The sequence below is a fragment of the Phascolarctos cinereus genome, unplaced genomic scaffold (assembly GCF_003287225.1).
Source record: "Phascolarctos cinereus isolate Bilbo 61053 unplaced genomic scaffold, phaCin_HiC Scaffold_4;HRSCAF=312, whole genome shotgun sequence".
Classification (NCBI taxonomy): Eukaryota; Metazoa; Chordata; class Mammalia; order Diprotodontia; family Phascolarctidae; genus Phascolarctos; species Phascolarctos cinereus.
In genome coordinates this window covers 713,033,762-713,054,442 of record NW_027555847.1, presented here as the reverse complement: position 1 = coordinate 713,054,442, position 20,681 = coordinate 713,033,762, and the positions used below count along the sequence as shown (strand labels likewise).

At 45.5% G+C, this 20,681-nt stretch overlaps 1 protein-coding gene across 4 annotated transcripts in view; it reads right to left on the bottom strand.

The window, feature by feature from the left end:
- Window positions 1-18,307, bottom strand: part of GRK3 (G protein-coupled receptor kinase 3) — a 180,258-nt gene extending 161,951 nt beyond the window's left edge. For 2 of the 4 annotated variants that reach the window (XM_020996593.2, XM_020996594.2), the window contains exon 1: window positions 18,135-18,307. In XM_020996593.2, coding sequence (XP_020852252.1) covers window positions 18,135-18,247 — 113 coding nt within the window. In that variant the 5' untranslated portion in view covers window positions 18,248-18,307. Of the gene's footprint in view, window positions 1-14,763; window positions 14,844-18,134 lie in introns of those variants that run through there. The other 2 variants (XM_078154395.1, XM_078154394.1) reach the window with 2 other exon arrangements.
- Between the last annotated feature and the right edge of the window lie 2,374 nt (window positions 18,308-20,681).

Here is a 20,681-nt window from a genome sequence, read left to right as displayed (position 1 = left end):
GCTATGATGATGACAGAGATTCAGGGAAGTCACAAACAGCTGCTCCCAAGGGAGGTAAGCAGAGCACTACTCAAGAACCATAACAATGTAAATCAAAGAACAATCACAAATGAATGCTGTAAAGTTATGAAGGACAAACTTGGCCCCAACGAAGAGCTGGGAGAAGCCATCTCTCACAATTCCTTTGTGAAAGTGAGGTGTCAACAGGTGTGGAACATTAAATATAATGTTAAGACTTTTCTTTCTTTCTTTCTTTCTTTTTTGGCTAGGCAATGGGGTTAAGTGACTTGCCCAGGGTCACACAGCTAGTAAGTGTTAAGTGTCTGAGGCCGCATTTGAACTCAGGTCCTACTGAATCCACGGCCAGTGCTCTATCCACTGCACCACCTAGCTGCTCCAAGACTTTTCGACTGATCAATTTTGCAGAAGTTTTTTCTTCCTCTTTTTCTTTTTCATTTAAAGTTAATTGCTATAAAGGATGGCTCTCTGTAAGGGTAGGGAGCATACATGATGAAATCTACAGAAGAAAACAACAAAGATGTTAATTAAAAACCTATTTTTAAGAGAAAAAATTAAGGTATTTGCAATCTACAGTCTTGGAGGTGTAAGGTCTACATCTCCAGCAATGAAAATATAGAGCTTTTAAAGCATGAAATGTCTTGACTAATCAATGGGCTTTCTTTAATTTCAGAACATATTCTATTCTACATTGCATTCCTAAAGATGGACAACCAAAGTAACCAATTTTTATTATCAATCTTTCCTTTTGTACCCATATTCCTGGTGCCTTATCTAAAGGAGGGAATAAATGAACTGAAAAGGTGGAAAAGAAGAGAGCCTAGTAGTCCCAGATCTCAAACCATACCAGAAGGCAGTCATCGTTAAAAACCAGAGATCAATCAATGAAACAGTTTAAGTACATAACATACAGAAGCAAACAAACAAACAAAAATATTTGATAAGCCCCAAGATCCCAGATACTAGGGAAAGGACTTAACAATTCAACAAAAACTGCCGGGAAAGCTGGACAGCAGTCTGGCCGATACTAGGTATAAAACAGCACTTCAAACCACCAATAAGGGCCAAATGGATACAAGACTTAGATGTAAAAGGTCTCATCAGAAGCAAATTAAAGGAATAAAAATGAAATGACCTTTCAGATCCATGGATAAGGAAAGAGTTAATGACTAAACAAGAAATAAAGAGTATCACAAAAGATAAAATGGACAATTTTAATTACACAAAATTAAAGCCTTCACACACACACACTGCACCTAAAATTAGAAGGGAAACAGGTAACTAGGAAAAAAATCTTTGCAGCAAGTTTCTCTGATAAACATGTTATTTCCAAGACAGATAAGGAAGTGATTCAAATTTATAAAAATTAGGGCCCCAATTGATAAATGCTCAAAAGACTACACAATTTTCTCAAGAATAAATCCAAGCTATCAATAGCCACATAAAAATAGATCAAAAATCACTAATTCTCAGAGAAATGCAAATTAAAGAAACTCTGAGGTTCTACTTCATAGTGAACAGACTGGCAAAATTGACAAAAAAAAAAAAAGGAAAATGACTAACGTTGGAGTGGTTGTGGCAAAATACACGTTAATGCCTGTTGGTGGAACTCTGAACTAGTCTAACCATCCTGGAAGGCAATCTGAAACTATGCCCCCAAACTGACTAAATTGTGAAAACCCTTTAACCCAGCAACGCACTATTACGACCATACCCCAAAGACAGCAAAGAAAGTAGACGTCTCATATATTCAAAACTATTCACAGCAGCCTCTTTTGAGGTGACAAAGAACTGGAAATTAAGGCAGTGCCCATCCATTGGGAAATGGCAAACATGGCAAATGAATGTAATGGAATACTATCGTGCCATAAAAATGAGGAAAGGGGCAGTTTCAGAGAAACCTGGAAAGATCTGTAAGATCTGGTGCAGAATTACGTGAACAGAACCAGGAGAGCAATTTATACAATAACAACAGTACTACAAAGACAGACAACTTTGAAAAACTTCAGAATTCTAATCAACGAAATGAGCAACCATAATTATAGAGGACCAACAACGAAGCAGGCTGCCCGCCTCTTGATGGGAAGGTGATGGACCAAAGGTTCCGAATGGGCTCATGGTTTTGGACATGGCCAATGAAGGAACTTGTTTTGCTGTACTATGCATATTTGTTGCAGTGCTTTCACTGTTCTGTTTCTCCCAATGAGAGAGAAAATACATTTTTGTTCATCAAGAAAAGATATCAACGTAAATAGGTCTCTTAGAAACACATCAGATTCCCTGGCAATCCTCACGGCCCAAGACTTCATCTTCCTGGATCTTGCCTCTGTCCTGCAAAACCACCCAGGATTCCACCAGACCAGGTCCTATTCCCAAGTCTCTGTCAATCACTAGCACCCAGTCCGCCCCTCCAGCCCAGAGGAAAAGGCAGCAAGCCTGACTGCTCTTGCCCTTTGCCCTGTAACACCACCTAGCAACCTCTCACCAATCTCCCTCTCCCTCAATCACCAGTTACAGTCTCCTATTCTCTCATCCCCACTGTCCTCAACCTACCCCATTCATTTATTTTTTAAATATTTTATTTTTAATTATATGTAAAAACAATTTTAATATTTGGGTTTTTTTAATTTTGAGTTCCAAATTCTTTCCCTTCTTTCCTCATCCAGAAGGCAAGCAATTTGATATAGGTTATACATGTGCAGTTATGCAAAACATATTTCCGTATTAGTTATGTTGAGAAAAAAAACAAAAATAAAGTTAAAAAAAAGAACAACTATGCTTTGATCTGCATTCAGAGTCCATCACTACTTTTTCTGGAGGTGGGATAGCATTTTTCATCCTAAGTCCTTTGGAACTGTCTTAGATCATTATATTACTGAGAAGAGCTAAGTCATTCACAGGTCATCATCAGACAATATCGCTGTTACTGTGTAAAATGTTCTCCTGGTTCTGCTCACTTCAGTTTATATCAGTTCATGTAAGTCTTTCCAGGTTTTTCTGAAAGCATCCTACTCATCATTTCTTATATCACAACAGTATTTCATCACAATCATATCCACAGCTTGTTCAGCCATTCCCCAATGGATGGGCATCCCCTCAATTTCCAGTTCTTCGCCACCACAGAAAGAGCTGCTAGAAATATTTTTTTTACATATAGGTCCTTTTCTTTTTTTTTTTCAACTCTTTGGATATATATAGACCTAGTAGTGGTCTTGCTGGACCAAAGGGTATACACAGTTTTATAGCCCTTTGTGCATAGTTCCAAGTTGTTCTCCAAAATGGTTGGATCAGTTCACAATTCCACTAACACTATATTAGTGTCCCAATTTTCCCATATCCCCTCCAACATTTGTCATTTCCCTTCTCTGTCATATTAGCCAATCTAATGTGGTACCTCAAGAGTTGTTTTAATTCGCATTTCTCTAATCAATAGTGATTTAGAGCTTTTTCTACATGACTATAGATAGCTTTGATTTCTTTGAGAACTGCCTGTTCATATCCTTTAACCATTTATCAACTGGGGAATGACTTGTAGTCTTATAAATTTGACTCACTTCTCTATATATTTAAGAAATGAGGCCTTTATCAGAGAAACTAGCTGTAAAAAATTTCCCCCAGTTTCACGCTTTCCTTCTAATCTTAGCTGCATTGATTTTGTTTGTGCAAACCCTTTTTAATTCAGTGTAATCAGAATCATCCATTTTTATATCCCATGTTCTCTATCTCTTGTTTGGTTGTAAATTCTTCCCTTTTCCATAGATCTGACAGATAAACTATTCCACGTTCCCCTAATTTACTTAAGGTATCACCCTCTATGTCTAAATCACGTGCCTATTTTGACCTTACCTTGGTATACAGTGTAAGATGCTGGCCTATACCTGATTTCTGCCAAACTGTTTTCCAGTATTCCAGCTTTTGTCAAATAGTGAGTTCTTGTCCCAAAAGCTTGGATCTTTGGGTTTATCAAACACTAGATTACTATAGTCATTTGCTACTGTGTATTGTGTACCTAACCTATTCCAATGATCCATCACTCTATTGCTTAGGCCGTACCAAATTGTTTGATAATTACTGCATTGTAATACAGGCTGACATCTGGTACAGCTAAGCCACATTTCTTCACATTATTTTTCATCAATTCCCTTGATATTCTTCACCTTTTGTTCTTCCAGATGAATTCCAACCATTTCTAACTCCATCTTAGCCCACTATTTCCACTGTGCCCTCTAGAATTCACATCCTATATAATGAACAAACTTACCATCACTCTTCCTCTTCTTCTTCTTCTCATACACCTTGAACTCAAAGAGGCCAGGTTCCCCCCCCCAGATGACAATATATCCCTGGCCCTCCCCTCCAGCACCAACTATACACATTCTTCACACATTTCCTGCACATATATACATACTCAACGGTACTGAAGGTGGTGTCAGAATACTCCTTACATTAACATTTCCAGACCTTCCCTTTGCTGCCATCACACAGCACCATGTCCTCCTTCAAAGTGTACTCTATTAAAATTTTCTCCCCCATGTAGATCATGGAGACTGTTGTCCACTAGCCTACAGGTCATTCGCCCTCCTGTTTCAAAAAGTCCAATATATGGCTCATATGAGGGGGTATGAACATTGATGTTCAGCTGAAGTTCTCTAAAACACCCTGGCTTCCTAGTCTCAAAATCTACGTAACTTCCATACCTCATTTCCCTAGTCCACCTCAGCCACGCAGAGGGATGATCATATCGTGGCTCTCGCCACTAGCCATAAGTGTTCTACTTCCTTGGTCAAAAACCGGCATTCCTCTAATTGGCCATAACTTAGCTTTCCATTTCTGTCTATGCCTCCAGAATAATCATTCCTCTGAGCCTCCCAACAAGAGACATCTCTAATAAGACAGCTCTAGACTGTCTTATCATTCAGTGGCTTAGCATATCCCCCTCCTCTGTATCTCCTATCTTAGTGACTCTGAACCTCTGGGTTTTCTTGTTCAGTCATTTCGGTCACATCCAGCTCTTCTTAAACCCATCCGGGGTTTGCTTGGCACAGACACTGGAGTGATTTGCCACTTTCTTCTCCAGGTCACTGTAAAGATCAGGAAACTGAGGCAAACAGGGTCACCCAGCTGGTAAGTGTCTGAGGCCAGATTTTAATTCAAGTCTTCCTGACTCCAGGCCCAGTATTTTAGGACTAGAGGAATTCAATATAAATATCAAAACTTCCTCAGATGACTTGATTTCTGAATTCCTCCATTTCCTCAACTCTCATGACCTATTCTTCTATTCCACCTCAGCTACACACAGAGATGTCATACCCTCGATCCTACCATCACCCACCAATGTTCCACCACTGCGTTAGTGGACTTCAATATTCCTTTATCTAATAATCATATTTTATCAGTCCATCTCTCCCTATTCTTCAGTGTCCTCCTAACTCCTCACTCACCCCACCCACCCATCCAGTTCATTTGGTTAATCTTGTCCCTTCTACCTTCACATTAAGAAAAGGCCACTAGATTTGGCAATGGGATATCACTGCTAACTTTGGAGAAAGGACTTCCAGGTAAACAATGAGGTGGGGAGCTGGCTGCAGAGAGGTTAGAAGAGAGTGGGGTAGATGATGTGGAGGCGACCCTGGGGTGACTGAAAGCCCCCCACCCCGTATGGTCCCTTTCTGTCTTTAGGTTTCTTCCACAGCATATCTCTGTACACTCTCAGCAGCCCAGTCAAACCATCCTGAGGGCCATTCCTATCAAAGCATCCCATGTGATCCTTCAGGACTCCCTTTGACCCCTGCTTCTGCCCGTCTTTCCCAGGCACCTTCCCCTCCAAGGTCACTGTCTGTCCACTTGGTGAGACTCTTTTCTATACCTACCCGTGTATATCTCTTCCCCCCATTAGAACATAAGCTCATTGAGGGTAGCAACTCTCTTCTCTTTTTTTCTCATATCTTCAGAGCCCGGTACACAGTAAGTGCTTAATAAGAGCTTCCTAACTGTTTTGGACGGCTGGCCCCAAGTACCTGAAGGGCTAACGATTTCTTCTGTTTGGCTCCAGGGGGCAGAACAAAGAGGAATCAATGTGACACTAACAGTAATGCACGGAAGTTGCAAAGAACAGAATTTAGGCTCAATAACAGCAAAAACTTCCCACCAACCACAACTATGCCCGAGGATAATGCAAGGCCTCAGGAGGTAGGGAGCTCTCCGCTCACTGGGAGGATGCAAGCCTAGGCTCTACAGCGAAAGGATCCTTAGTTAGATATGGGTTAGAATCAATGGCCTCTGAGGTCCTTCTAACACAAAATACCCTTTGAAGCCAGGAAATGTTCAAGCGGGCCATCCATCATTCCTTCCTTCCTTCCTTCCCTCCCTCCCCCCTTCCTTCCTTCCTTCCTTCCTTCCTTCCTTTCTTTATTTCTGCAATTGGGGTTAAGTGATTTGCCCAGGGACACAGCTAGTTAAGTGTCAAATGTTTGGTCTGAGGCCACATTTGAATTCAGATCCTCCTGACTTCAGGGCTGATGTTCTATCCACTGCACCACCTAGCTGCTCCAAGCAGGCCATTTTTCAACAAAGCAGTTCTATAAAGAGTACTAAGCATGTATACACAGTGGCCAGTGTAGACCATGAGATTTAAGGCTTAGAGGACAAATGCATGTGAATGAACTGTTGGCAAACGCACACTGGCTCCTTCCTCAAGCTCCCTCCAACCTGATCTCATACTCCTCCCCAACACACACCATCCTTAGTGTTTCAGGTAAAGTATCACATTACTGTGCCCTGTGTCTCAATGCCCTTGGGAAGCTGCTCTCCAGCCCTGGTTCAACTCCTAGCCCCTCTCTCCCCACTTTCCCCTGCCAACATCACTCTCATTCTTCAGGACCAAGTCCCATTCCACCTATAAGGCTCCTTAAATAAAGAAAATAGAAGTGAGACAAGAAATAAGCAGGTCTGGTTGACACACTGGATAGAGTGCCAGACCTTGAGTTAGGAAAGCATGAGTTCAAATCCGGCCTCAGACATTGACTAGCTGTGTGTGTGACCCTGGACAAGTCACTTCACCCTGTTTGCCTCAGTTTCCTCATTTGTAAAATGAAGTAGAGAAGGAAATGGCAAACCATTCCAGTTATCTTTGCCAAGAAAACCCCAAATGCAGTCATGAAGAGTCAGACACGACCAAAACAACCGAACAACAACAATAAATAAGATGACTTACAACTTTAGACAAAACATGCTTCACATTTGTCCACCATTTATACTTTTCACTTTTCAAAGTGTTTCCACAGCCATTATCTCTTTTGAGGCTCACAATAACCTTTTGGAGTGTACGAAACAGACAGTATTATTCCCATTTTACAGATGGATACATTGGGACACAAGTCTATACAGTTTTCATGTGTCCTCTGACCTCAAATCCCTTAGAGACACCCGTAAGCCACATCAGAGTCCAGGGCAGGAATGACTATGAAGTTTGGGTTAGCTGCGGACCCTCTCAACACCACTAGCCCTTTTCCTGTGAGGATGGTGGTAGTAGCAGAGAGGCAAAAAGCCAAAAGTGGGTCTCTGGGACATCTCGGGGTGAGCTGCCTGGCTGATCCCCACCAAGCCTCCCTCTAAACAGAAAACAAACCAAGGATGCCAATAGTTGCAGAAGCACTTCCCTATTTGCATTTTCTAATTAGGGGGCAAAGTGTCAAAGAAGAAAATGTTCATACATATCACTAAAGCAACATGGGACATCCGTGAAGAGACTAGCATTAACAAAAGGAACGTTTACAGAATGTGAATGAAAAAACTTATTAATTTTCCCTGCTTCCCTCATTATAGATCGGTAGAACAATCAATAAGAGGCCCAAAAGGCTTTCTAACTTCTGAGCAGTATTAAAAATAGAAAAGCAAGATGTGAGGCATGCATAGGAGAATTCACCTCTGAGACACCCAGCTGCACTAGTATGCAAAGGATTTAATACACAAATGAGTTAACAGATACAGTAAGAGTTGCCAAGTTAATAATGTCTATTCCCTTGGCTGCCAGTATCCAGAGAGAGACACAGAAAAGCCAAGATAATAATGTACATACAGTATATTTCAATATGTAACATATGCTGTATTACTAACAAAGGGTTTCCGTTTTCTCCCCCTTTTAAATGAGCAAATGACTTTACTGCAAAGGGAGCTAATGTCCTGCTCTGCCCTTTGACTGAAAATGAACTTCAGAGACAGCCTTCCTCAGCACTGCTCTCCTAAGTAAGCCTTCAGGGAAAGTCCCAGAGGGGCCCAGAGGGGTATGCAAAGGCACACAGGCCATTCCAGAACTACTTGGCCTGACAGCAGGAGCAGAAACCTTAACTGCCAGGCCTACCAGCCACTTAAGCCTAAACCACCCACCTCAAGGCCAAGAGCATCTGACTTCTTCACTCTGCCGTAATTGGGTTCTTGGCATTTCCCAGAAGACAGGTTCCCACAATTCACTGAAGGCAGTACCTGCTTCTGGAATGATCAACCTTATCTTTTTCTAGGTCTCAGAATTACATTTAGGGGATGGGCCTAATGAGTCACCCTATATTTCTATCATGTAACGAGTTCTGAGACACGTCACCAGCTAAGCCACAAGCTGACAAGTTGTTCACAATGCCACAGCTCTCAAAGACTAGGCCCCTAGGTCACAGGGAAGTTTTGATCCCCATCTGGCTGGGAAAGACCCCAAACAAGGCCAAGTTAAACTAGCAGTTTATGGCAAAAGTGACCTGGCTAGAGAGCCAGCCTCCACTCCAGGAAGACTTGAGTCCTCGCCCCCTCCAACATGCAGGCTGTGGGGCCCTAGGCAACCTCAGACTCTCTCGGTGCCTTAGGCAACTCTCCAAGACTGGCACTGATGGTGAAGGACCACACTAGGGAGCTTCCTCGCCCACTTCTCTATGCCAGTACAGGCACACTTTCTTCTCATCCCTCATATCCTAACTGTTCCAAACCAGAGACAGCTGGTGCGCAGTCAACGCATTGCAAAATAAGGATGAGCACGCTTAACAACCTATTTCATTGGACTAAAAATGCAGTTGGTAGAGTAGTGGATAAAGCAGGGAGTCGAGGGCCCCGAGTTCGGGTCTCAGTCTGCCAGTGATCAGCTGTCTTGCCATGCCAGTCAGGCAATAAGTTCTGGTACTTGAGAGAGTATCAATATGCATGTATCTTGGTATGAATGATGGCAGGATCTGGGGAGGAGAGAAAGGCTGTGAGCCAGGCCCTGGCTCATGGAGGAAGGAAGGAGAGTGTCCTAGATGTCAGCACACCACAGCCACTGGCATCTGAATCCTATGGGTGATCGCTGTGGACTGAACAGGGCTCAGAGGAGGACTAGTGGAGGGCAGGGGTACAGGGGCCTGGAGCCCCTGACTCTGACTCTGACCCCGCCACCTCTGGGCTCATTTTTATAGATCCACTTCACATAGATATCAAATTCTGGCACAACACCATGAAACTTGGACTTTCTGGTGACAATAAGTGGCCAAAAAAATATTACCACCAATTACTGCTAAGCCATCTCTACAACATTTTTATGAGGATAATCTGCACACAAAACAAAGGCATCCTTGCTGAGGATAGAAGAAACAGGGTGGGACTTGGAAAATGACCCACCATAGCAGAGGTCATCTTTACAATCCCCCAAGTGACTGACAGGTATAGAAAAGAGAAAATCCACTGTGTTCATCATTTGCTGACTAAAACAAACACAAAAGATTCCACAGAGAAAAGGCTACCTTAAAAGCTCTCCCATGCCCATATCAAAACCAGGCAAGATTCCTTGAAAAAAGTAGCCAAGCAGCAGCCTTGTCCAAGACCCCTGATCACTACCCACCCAGTGATGCACAAAAGCCAGACATCCCACTCGGCAGGCATCCAGCAGAGGCCTTATCCAAAGGGACGCCCTCGAGATCAGGAGGCTTTTGTGCTTCGTGAAAGGCCCCTTGGTGGGGCAGCTAGGTGGTGCAGTGGATAGAGCACCGGCCCTGAAGTCAGGAGGACCTGAGTTCAAATCCAGCCTCAGATCAAACACTTAACATTTACTAGCTGTGTGACTCTGGGCAAGTCACTTAACCCCAACTGCCTAAAAAAAAAAAAAGGCCCCTTGGGCAGGCTGAGGAAGCCTAGGGACCCCCTCTCAGAATAATGTTTTGAGGTGTATAAAATAAAATACCTAGGATTACAAAGGAAGTTAATTATATTGATATTGTTACCAAAATATTGAAACAGCAAGTTCATGGCCCCCAGGCAAAGAGCCCCAGCCCCAGATAGTGAGTTCCTGTCAGCACCCAGCACCATACTGGCTGCATCAAGCCCCAGGATACTGCTAAGTCTCTGAGATCAAATCCACAATCACTCAAAAGAGTTTGACCTACCCTAGTCACACAGGAAAAAACAAGTAGATGAAGACTATTACATGATAATATACAGTTGGACGAATAACCCTTACAGCTCATCCATCAGTACATAGATCTTGGACAGACGCTGCCAATGACCAAGAAGCTGGGCCCATGACTGAACAGAAAGAAGAGAGTGAACTGAACTGCCTTTGGGAAAATGAGAAATTCTTTTCACGACTCCAAGCTTCTCCCTAAATCAAATGCCCATCTTTCCACCACCAGTATTCTTCTGGGGATGCAATGTCTGCAAGTCATAAAAATACAAAAGTATCCAAAGAATTAAAGTAGAATCACCAAAAAGATATTGGTGAGCCTCATGACTGGCATGAGTAGACTGCAACATGTTACCAACCAAGGACCATCCAAAAAGACTAGTGCAAAGTACATCATCAGAAATGACGGTGAGCCAATCATACGGCAAGGCCTAGAACTAAGAACTAGGTCCTCAAGTGCGGCTCTCCCATAAAAGGATTTGTTCTGTGAACTTTGGATTCAGTCACAGGGCTGTACTTGAGGACCTAGAGGGCCACATGCGGTGTTGAGGCCCCAGGTTCCCCAACCCTGTCCTGGGCCTTCTCTTCTCTTTCTGAACAAGAAGATTAAAGGTCAGAGATTTCGCCCTGGAAGAGGTCCTAAAATCATCCAGTGGCCTTGAGTTCTAAAGCTGAGGTTCACAGAATTGTTTCCTTTATTTTGGTAACTGTATTTCAACATCGTTGGTTTCTCTGTAATCCATGGGCTTTATGCATTTTTTTAAAAAATGACCCATTATTCTGAGAAGAAGCTCACAGGTTTCAGCAGATGTCAAAGGTGAGCTAAGAAGTCCCTTCTCTCGCCATCACCGGGATGCCCCAAAGCCATCTCAAACTCAGGGCATCCCGAACTGAATGCCTTATCTTCCCCCTACGCCTGCCCATCGTCCTAACACCCCTGCTTCTCTTTGGGGCACCACGGCTGCTCCAGTCTCAGACGTTTACGAGCTGGTATTCAGGCTAGACCCTTCAAACTCACTTCACCCCTCCTGACCCTAACTGGTGGTCAATTTTATCAATTCTACCTCACTGGCAACTCTTCACCCAGCCTGCTCTCTCCTCAAACACAGCCCACCCTAGTCCAGATGCCAATCACTTCCAGACTGCTACAACAGCCTCCTGATCTTCCTTTCTCCACCCTCTCCACTCTCCCAGTCAGCCTCCACACAGGTGGCAAACTGAGCTTCCCAAATCATCAGTCTGGCCATGTCACTCCCCTACTCAAGAAGGTTCTGTGGTTCCCTCGTGCTACTACTATCAAATACAGCATTTAAAGCCATGAGAAATCTGGCTCCAGACTCTCGTTCCAGGTTAATTACACAATACTCCTACACAGACCTGTGTTCCAGCCCAAATGGCCTTCTTGCCATCATCTACCTCTCTTCCACATTCTCTGTCTCTGGCCAGGTTGTGTGTCCCCCACGCCTAGAAGGCGCCCCCTCCTCATCTCCACCTTTTGGAAACCTGAGCTCCCTCCAAGGCTCAGGGTAAGCTTCCCCTTTCACCAGGACTTTCTCAATTCTCCCAGCAGTCAGTGCTCTGTCCCTTAAATCAGTCAGGCAACGATTTTTACCAAGCACCTATGGTGTTCCAGGCCCCGAGCTACAAGAAGCTGAGGAAAGAAAGGCACAAAGCGGCCCCAGCTGTCTAGGACAGAAGACAACATGCAAACTACTATGAAAAACAAGCTCCCCAGGCTAATGTGGAGATAATAAAATCAACTACAGGAGGGCGCTAGCAGCGTGAAGGCCCAGGAAAGGCTCCCTATAGAACGTGGGGTTTGAGCTGGGACTGAAGGGCCCAGAGGCAGAGCTGCAGAGGGTGAGCATTCTAGGCATGGCAGCACACCACTGGAAACACTCAGAGTTGGAAAATGGAGGGTCTTATGCAAAGAACAGTTAGGAAGTCACTGTCCAAGAGGAGGCTAGTGTCCACAGGGCCTACAGTCAGACGGAGGCGGGAGGGAGAAGAGGAAGGCAGAGGGACTCATTTTGTACTCCCTTTTTACTCCTCTGTAAACATGTTGTATCTCTCTCTAAGAAGATGTTACAGTTTCACCTTTGTCTTTGCAATCCCAGTGCCACACCTACTCATTGATTGACTGACTGACCCTGCCTCCATTTAAAGCCTTTTAGTAATTAGCCACAGGCAGCCATTCTTTTTTTTGGGGGGGGAGGGGGAGGAAGGAATGTGGTAGTGGCTCTGATTGACGCAATACTTCCTTGCACTAATTAAAATCTGCCACTTGCTAACTTCCAATTACTGATTCCAAAGATAAGCACCAACTATTTCCACTAAGTCTTATTCAATCACTGGCTACAAGACAGTCCTAAGATAAACCAATGAAGCTAAAAGAAATCTAACACTGACTTGGGCTGAGGAATCTGCTACAATGCAAATGTAAATGACTAAAAGTCCCCACCCAGCCACCCCAGCCCCATCCCCTAATAGGCCAACATCTAGGCCGTACTTTTTAAACTTGACAAAGTACTTGGCAGCATATTTCAGGCGATCCCCACGATCACTGTCAGTTATATACCATAGCCATTGGAGGCAGCTGGGTGGCACTGGAGTCAGAAAGACCTGAGTTCAAATCCCGCTTCAGACACTTAGTAGCCTGGGCAAGTCACTTAACCTCTGTTTGCCTTAATCCACTGGAGAAGGAAATGGCCAACCATTCTAGTATCTTTGCCAAGAATCCCACCAAAAAAGGGGTCGCAAAGGGTCAGACATTACTGAATAACAACTACAGGCATTATACCCATTTTTCAGATGAGAAAACTAAAGCTCATTGAGGTTAAGTGATAACCAAGTTCTTAAGTGTGGACAACAGGTCTCACCTGACAATAAGATGCAAGGCTACTTTCCCAGGAAGGCTAATATTCTTGTAGGAAGAATATATGATGAGTATAAAGGGCTCCAATGTCTGTCACTGCCAGAGAGAGAGAGAGACAGAGAGAGAGAGAGAGAGAGAGAGAGAGAGAGAGGGATAGACAGAGAGAGAGGGATAAACAGAGAGAGACAGAGAGAGAGAAAGCAAAGGCAATGTTTGGACTGGTTGCTATGTTTTGTTTTTCTTTAATTCAATTGCTTTCCATGTAAAGTAAGAACCCAGGAAGCAAGAGCCTAATGACACTGAAAAACTCACTTAGTGGAACAATGCGCAGAAGTCATGGAAGGGAGGGCTCTACCAGTGACTAACAGGATCCTTCTTGTTCAGATGCTAAAAATATGAATCAAAACGTTTTCGGTTAAGTCCACGTGTTGATGATTCCACAGCAACCTCACTTCAGGGTGAAGTGGAACCAGGAAGGGAAGGAAACAATGTTTTCTGATCCTTCAGTAACACAATGAAGCTGAAGTAGATGGATTTTATGCTGAGGATATTTACAAAATAACCTTCGGTTTCATCTAGAATCTACCTTAGCTCATGTTTCTGCCCCCTCCCCCCCAGTCCCAAACTCCTAGCAAAGCAGATCACAAACTGCCATCCAGAGGTAATAAAAAAAAAGTATAAGATTTACCTGATAATGTCAGTATTAACAGACTTGTCACTGGACGATGAACTGAGAACATTATAAAAGGCCCTGCAAACAAGGGAAACGCAAAACAAAACACACACACAAAAAAAAAGTAAAGAAAAGAAGACGTCCCTAGGGAATCTGGGAGACCTGAGCTCAAAAGATGCCTCTGATACACACAGGCTGTGATCACCAGGCAAGCTACTTCAGTGTTTTAGGCCAACTCCCTAAGATTTTTTTTGCTGTTCAGTTGTTTTCAGCTGTGTCTGACTCTCCGTGACCCCATTTTGGGTTCTCTTGGCAAAGAGACCAGTTTGCCATTTCCTTCTCCACCTCATTTTGCAGATGAAGAAACTGAAGCAAACAGGGTAAAGTGGCCAGGGTCACACAGCTGTTAAGTGTCTGGGGTCATATCTGAACTCAGGAAGATGAGTCTTCCTGACTCCAGTGCTGGCGCTCTGTGCACTATGGCGCCCCCTGGATGCCCCTTCTAAGGCTATAAATTGAGTTGCTGAACTGGCATTTGTGGTTGGGATCCCCAAACAGAAGAAATCACACAGGCCCTACCAGGAAAAAAAAAAAGTCCCAACAACTAGTAGTCTAAGTATCCTTCTAAATTCTAGAGGCATAGAATAAAGGTGTTCAAGCTACAGGAACAGTTCTTGTGCAAGAGAATCACAATTGCTAAGAGAACTATTTCAAACCATAATATGAATGGCTTGGCCAACAAGAAGAATCAAAGGATATATTTTCTTGAAGTTAAAAGATACTCACTCTCCAGCTTATGTTTTCATTTGTTTAATCCTATTAGAAATGAGCATGGCCTCCACCAACTTTCTTTAAGAAAAACCCTTCCCAAGGCAAACCACTGAAAGACAAAGGCAATCATACAAGGAAGTTAACATCCCAAGCAAGCATAATGAATATATTTTAAAAGGAGATGGGAAAAAGCAGAAGTCATGATGAGTTTTAAACACCATGAAAAAATATTTTAAGAAATGAGACCTTAAAAAACAATATACACACACACTACTAAAAACGCTGACTTGTGGGTAGAGTTCATGTTATTTTTTTCATCTCTGCATCTCAGCATCTGGCATGTTGTAATAAATGCTTATTCAACTGAGTACAAGTATAAACCCTACTTATTCAGGCCTTTATATTTTTCTTTTGTTGGTCAGGTGTTAGGAAGGGGAGGAGAGCTTTTAAACCAGGGTAAAAGAAACACAATTTGCTACAATCAAAATTCAGACTTCAGAGTGGGCTTCCCTATTTAAATATTGTATAAACATCACTTGTCAGAATACATTTATATTAGGGTTTTTTTGTTTGTTTGTTTGTTTGTTTTTATTTATTTATTTTTGGCCAGGCAACTGGAGTTAAGTGACTTGCCCAGAGTCACACAGCTAGTGAGTATCATCTGCATTTGAACTCAGGTCCTCCTGACTCCAGGGTAGGTGCTCTATCCACTGCACCATTTAGCTGCCCCTATATTAGGTTTTTAAGATAAGTTGAATTCTTGACTAGGAACGTTAATTTCACAAAGTACTCAGTGCTTGTAACTTTCTAATATAAACTACTTGGTATCATAACAAAAACTCCTCATATTTAAAAAATAATAATATTAAAAACACAAGACCAAGGAGAGACAGTGGCTAAAGGAATAGATGCTCCAAAAATGTGATGAGTGTTTCTTCATCTATACAATCTGGCTTTTCTAGTCTTTTGGCATGCTCTATAAACAATTACAAAACACAATCAATATTTTCTGTATTACAGTACTCTTGTGTAGACTGGCAAAATAATCTGTTAATGGTTTATCATTATAAAAACAAAATTATTTAGCTTTATTTTATGGCAAAAAGAACATTTCCTATAATATGATACTATTTAAATATTTGTTTTGTTTGGGACATAAATTATTTTAAAATAACATTCTAAAAATTCAGTATAGAGAAAAGACATTTTTTTCCCATCATCCATTTCATAAAACAGCTATCTACACTTTGGAGACCATCTGCATTATACAGTAGAGCTCATGTGAGGGTTTTGACTTAACACTGGGAAAGGAAAATGTCATCCACCACTGTCTTACCGAAGAAAGATACCTTATTGAGCTTATACTAGCTAACTAAAGCTCTGAATTGTGATTTCTCACTTAATTCAAATCTCCAGTCAATTTCTGCCCAAATGACGTTTCCATTTTTAAACTAGTTGAAAGTGAACCTTCCAAAATCCCTTTTTCTACTCAAGGGGCATTTACTCTGCATTTTTAACAACATAACACATCAGCTATTTACTTCTAATTCCTCCCCAAATCCCATTTCTTTATCCTAAAAAATTGTGAGAACAGCAAATCTGCACATGAGAAAAAAGATCCTGGGTGACACCACTAAAGGAAATTAAAATGTTACTACTTCACCTTCCAAGCCCCCCCACACACACACACACACTCAGCCACACCACCTACTGGGTTCCTTAATGAAGAAAGAAAAGGGAAAGAGAAAAATCCATTGGATCACTATCTGCTCACAGTAGACAACTAAAAGAAAAAGGACAAATTAGAGTTCCCCTACCTACACCAGAATGAAGTGACTGATCACAGGGAAGGAAAGGAGGTGGGGAGATGGCCAGTGGTACCTTAGCTGAGATTATCCTGATTGGTGTCAAGGGCTGAGGGTAAGGGGAATGGTGAGGAGAGAGCCACACTCCTGAAAGCCCTGGCACTGTCAGGGACCCCAGGGAAGTGATGGTCTCCTATCTGACCTTTTCATTTTACAGAGGAGGCCCACGAAGAGAAGAAGCACAAAGCCAGCGTCAGAACCTAGAGGAAAGGTCTTCCGACTTCTCTCAGCCAGCCATAGCTGTACTTAAAGATAACAAACCCTGGAAAATGGGTGAGGACACCAAGTCTTTTTAGGGGAGAAGCTCCGGTTTGGGTAGGAGCTAGTTTCCCAGGAGTTAGTGTTGGGGAGGGGGGGCGCCCACCACCGCCACCTAGCCACCGGACACACACAAGGCCAGCAGGAAGGATGATGTGCACAACAGATGCAGACAACACAGAAACAAGGGACACAGACAGACGGCAGACACCCAGATGGCCTGTGGCCACCATAGACACCCATACAGAGATACACGGGCTGAAATGTATCTACACACAAAGGCAGACACACACGTGCAGGTACACACGCAAACCCACAGAGAAGCGGGTATACAGAGGCACACACAGAAATGTCCCCCCATCAGAGGCAGAAACCCATATTGAGGCAGATGTGCACCCCCAGAGGCAGAGATCAGAGAGCGAGATGTAGGCTGAGCAGTACACCCAGGAGCATGATTCCGGGGGAAGATGCCCCCCTCAGGGTCAGATATCCACCTACCCCCCCACCCACCCAAAGGCAGGTGCCCCCGCTGGGCCAGGTATCCCAGCAGAGGCAAATATTCCGGCAGAGGTAAATGCACCCCCAGAGGCAGATGCCCCGAAGGGTCAGATACCGCCACCGCAGAGGCTAATACCCCTCAAAGGCAAATACATCCCCAGAGGCAAATGCACCCCAAAAGCAAATGCAACCATAGGGCCAGATGCTCCCGCAGGGTTAGATACTTCCGCAGAGGCAGATGCACCCCTAGAGGCAGATGCCCAGAAGGGTCAGATACCAACGCAGAGGCTACTGCCCCCCAAAGGCAAATGCACCCCCAGAGGCAGATGCACCCCCAGGGACGAAGCTCCCGCAGCGTTGCATACTTCCGCAGAGGCAGATGCACCGCCAGAGGCAGATGCCCGGAAGGGTCAGACACCAACGCAGAAGCTAATACCCCCAAAGGCAAATGCACCCCCAAAAGCAAATGCAACCATAGGGCCAGATGCTCCCGCAGGGTTAGATACTTCCGCAGAGGCAGATGCACCCCTAGAGGCAGATGCCCAGAAGGGTCAGATACCAACGCAGAGGCTAATGCCCCCCAAAGACAGATGCACCCCCCGAGGCAGATGCACCCCCGAGGCAGAAGCTCCCGCAGCCAGACACCCCGCAGCGGCACCGGCAGCGCGGGGGCAAACGTCCCCGCGGGCTCGGACATCCGCAGAGGCACATGCCCCCGCGGGCTCAGCCCCCCGCCCCGAGGGTCCCGGGCCGGCGCGGGCTCACCTGGGCTCGGGCAGCACGATCTTCTTGCTGGCGCGCGCCGCCGGCGTGGCCTTGCTCTTCTCCATGGCCATCAGGTAGCTCACGTCGGCCAGCACGGCCTCCAGGTCCGCCATGTTGGCTGCGGCTGCGGCTCCGGCGGCGGCTGCGGCGGCTCCGGCTCCGACTCCGGCCCCGCTCCCCTCCCCCTCCCCCTGCCCTCCCCTCTTCTCCCCCTCCCTCCGCAGCCCGCCCCGCTCCTCCCTCCTGCCCCTCCCCCTGCGCTCGCTCCCGCGCTTGCTCGCTTCCCCCCCCCCCGCGCTCCCGGTCCCCGGCCCGGCCCTCCGCCTCAGCCCTCCGCCCTCGGCTCCGGCGCCGTCGAGCTGGGGCGCGAGGGCTGAAGAGGGGTGGCGCACGCGGCCCGCGGCCACAGGCGGCGGGCGGCCTGTGAGGGAGGGAAGGAGGGAGGGGGCGGGCTCCCGGAGGCCAACGGCTCCCCTCCCCCGCCCGCGCGCCCGCGCCCAGGGACCCCGCCGCGCGCCGCGCGCCGCCGCCGCCGCCGTAGCGCTGCGCTCGCGCCTCGAGCCCGCCCGGGGGCGCCCCTCCCTTTCTCCCTCTCTCCCTCCCTTCCTCCCTCCCTCCCCCTCCCGCCCGCTAACGGTCGCAGGGCTCGCGCCCCGCCCGCCCCAAGCCCCGGGCGCTGCTGCTGCAGATGCTGCTGCTGGTGATGCTGATGCTGATGCTGCTGCTGGTGATGCTGATGCTGATGCTGATGCTGATGCTGATGCTGATGCTGATGCTGATGCTGATGCTGATGCTGCCGCCGGCCAATGTCAAGCCCTGCAGCGGCCGCCGTACCCTCCTGCTGCACGGATCCCCCCACACGCGCGCACACGCACACACACACAAACACACACACACACACACACACACACACACACACACACACACACACATGCCCCAGGCTGCGAGGGGTCCCGGTGCTGGAAGGGACCCTGGAGGCCAAGCCTGCTGCGTGCTGAAGAACAACTGGGAGCCCCGCCCCACGCAGGAGAAAAGACTGGCCCAAGGTCATGGGATCCTAGCTCTAGACTAGAAGTGCCATCTAGGCCGTCGATGCTATGTGCCAAGGAGAAGCGGATGGCCGAGGGAGGGGGCAGCCTGGGCCAAGGTCAGGAAGGAGCCTCCCGACCTCCCTCTTCTGGCAGATGTATAAACTGAGGCCCAGAAAGGTTAACCGATTTGCCCCAGGGTCATCCAGCTAAGGAGTGTGCAAAGGCAAAGTGAACCCGAGTAAGATCGAATCCATGAGCATTTATTAATCACGTATTTTGTGCCAGGCACTGTGCAATGCCCTAGAGATAGGAAGAAAGGCAAAACAAACATTCCCTGCCCCAGAGAGCTCTGGGTATGCTAGGGAAGACCAGCATACAAGATTCCTACAAATCAGATAAAAGGAGAGGAAGAGGAAAATCTTGCAGGAGAGATTTGGACTGTCTTGAAGAAAGGGAAGTTGAGGCAGAAGTGAGGAGGAACAGCATTCCAGGCCTGCACGGGGACAGCCCCTGCTAAATCTGGAAATAGAGTGTGCATGCATTTTAGGGGGATCAGGTTTGTGGAGGGGAGCAAAGTGTGAGAAGACCAGAAATTATAGACTTGACACTAACAGGAACCTTAAGAGATCATGGTCTTATACCAACATTCTCCTTGTGCAAAGAGGGAATCAGAGACCCAAAGAGAGAACAAGATTTATTTAGCTCTGAAAGGGATCTTGGAAGTTATCAAGTCTAAATGTCCACCTGATTTACCATAAGCTTCCCTGCTGACCCCATGCCTCCCACAGGATAAACTCATCCTCTTGGAGAGTGATTCAGCCTTGATAACATCTCAGCACCCTCAGTTTCTCATGTATGTATTTGGAGGGCTGAAAGGCAGAACAGTGAACTCCTCCCAAGGCCTCATTTTAGAGAGCCCAGACTTTTCCAGTTATCTTCATTTACCATCAGCTGCTCTGCTTGATTTCAACTCTGCCACCGACCTGCCCCTGGCAGGGTTCCTTCCCGCAGACCCCTTGACTCTATCCTAATTGACTTAGAACTAGAAAATCTTAAAGGTCATCTGATAAAAAAAAAAAAGCCCCCTTGGCTGAGAAAGCTATACCCTCATCCCAGAAAAGGCACTTTGGATTTGGAGAGGGCTAACAGAAGCTGCTTAGACTAGCTCTCCAAACAAACCTAGACAGATTAGGGCATGTCACTATTCTTTGAATCAAACCTCTTTTAAACAAAGGCAGAGCATGGTTTGATTACATCAGATGGAGTAGCTGCAAAGGGAAGGTGTGTCCAGCCTCTGAGATTTGTCCCAGTTTCTGTGACATTAATCTAGGATTGTTTCATTTTGTTGATAGGAGTGTCCTTTGGTTGCTACCACAGCAGTTTTCCGATCCTAGTGAAGGTAAAATTGTAATTCCAGTAGAAAAAAAAGGAGGAAAGGATAAGTTTCAGAATATCTGAATGACAGCTTGAAAAAGTCTGATGGCCATTTCAAAATCCAACTCTTCATTCTTTGCCT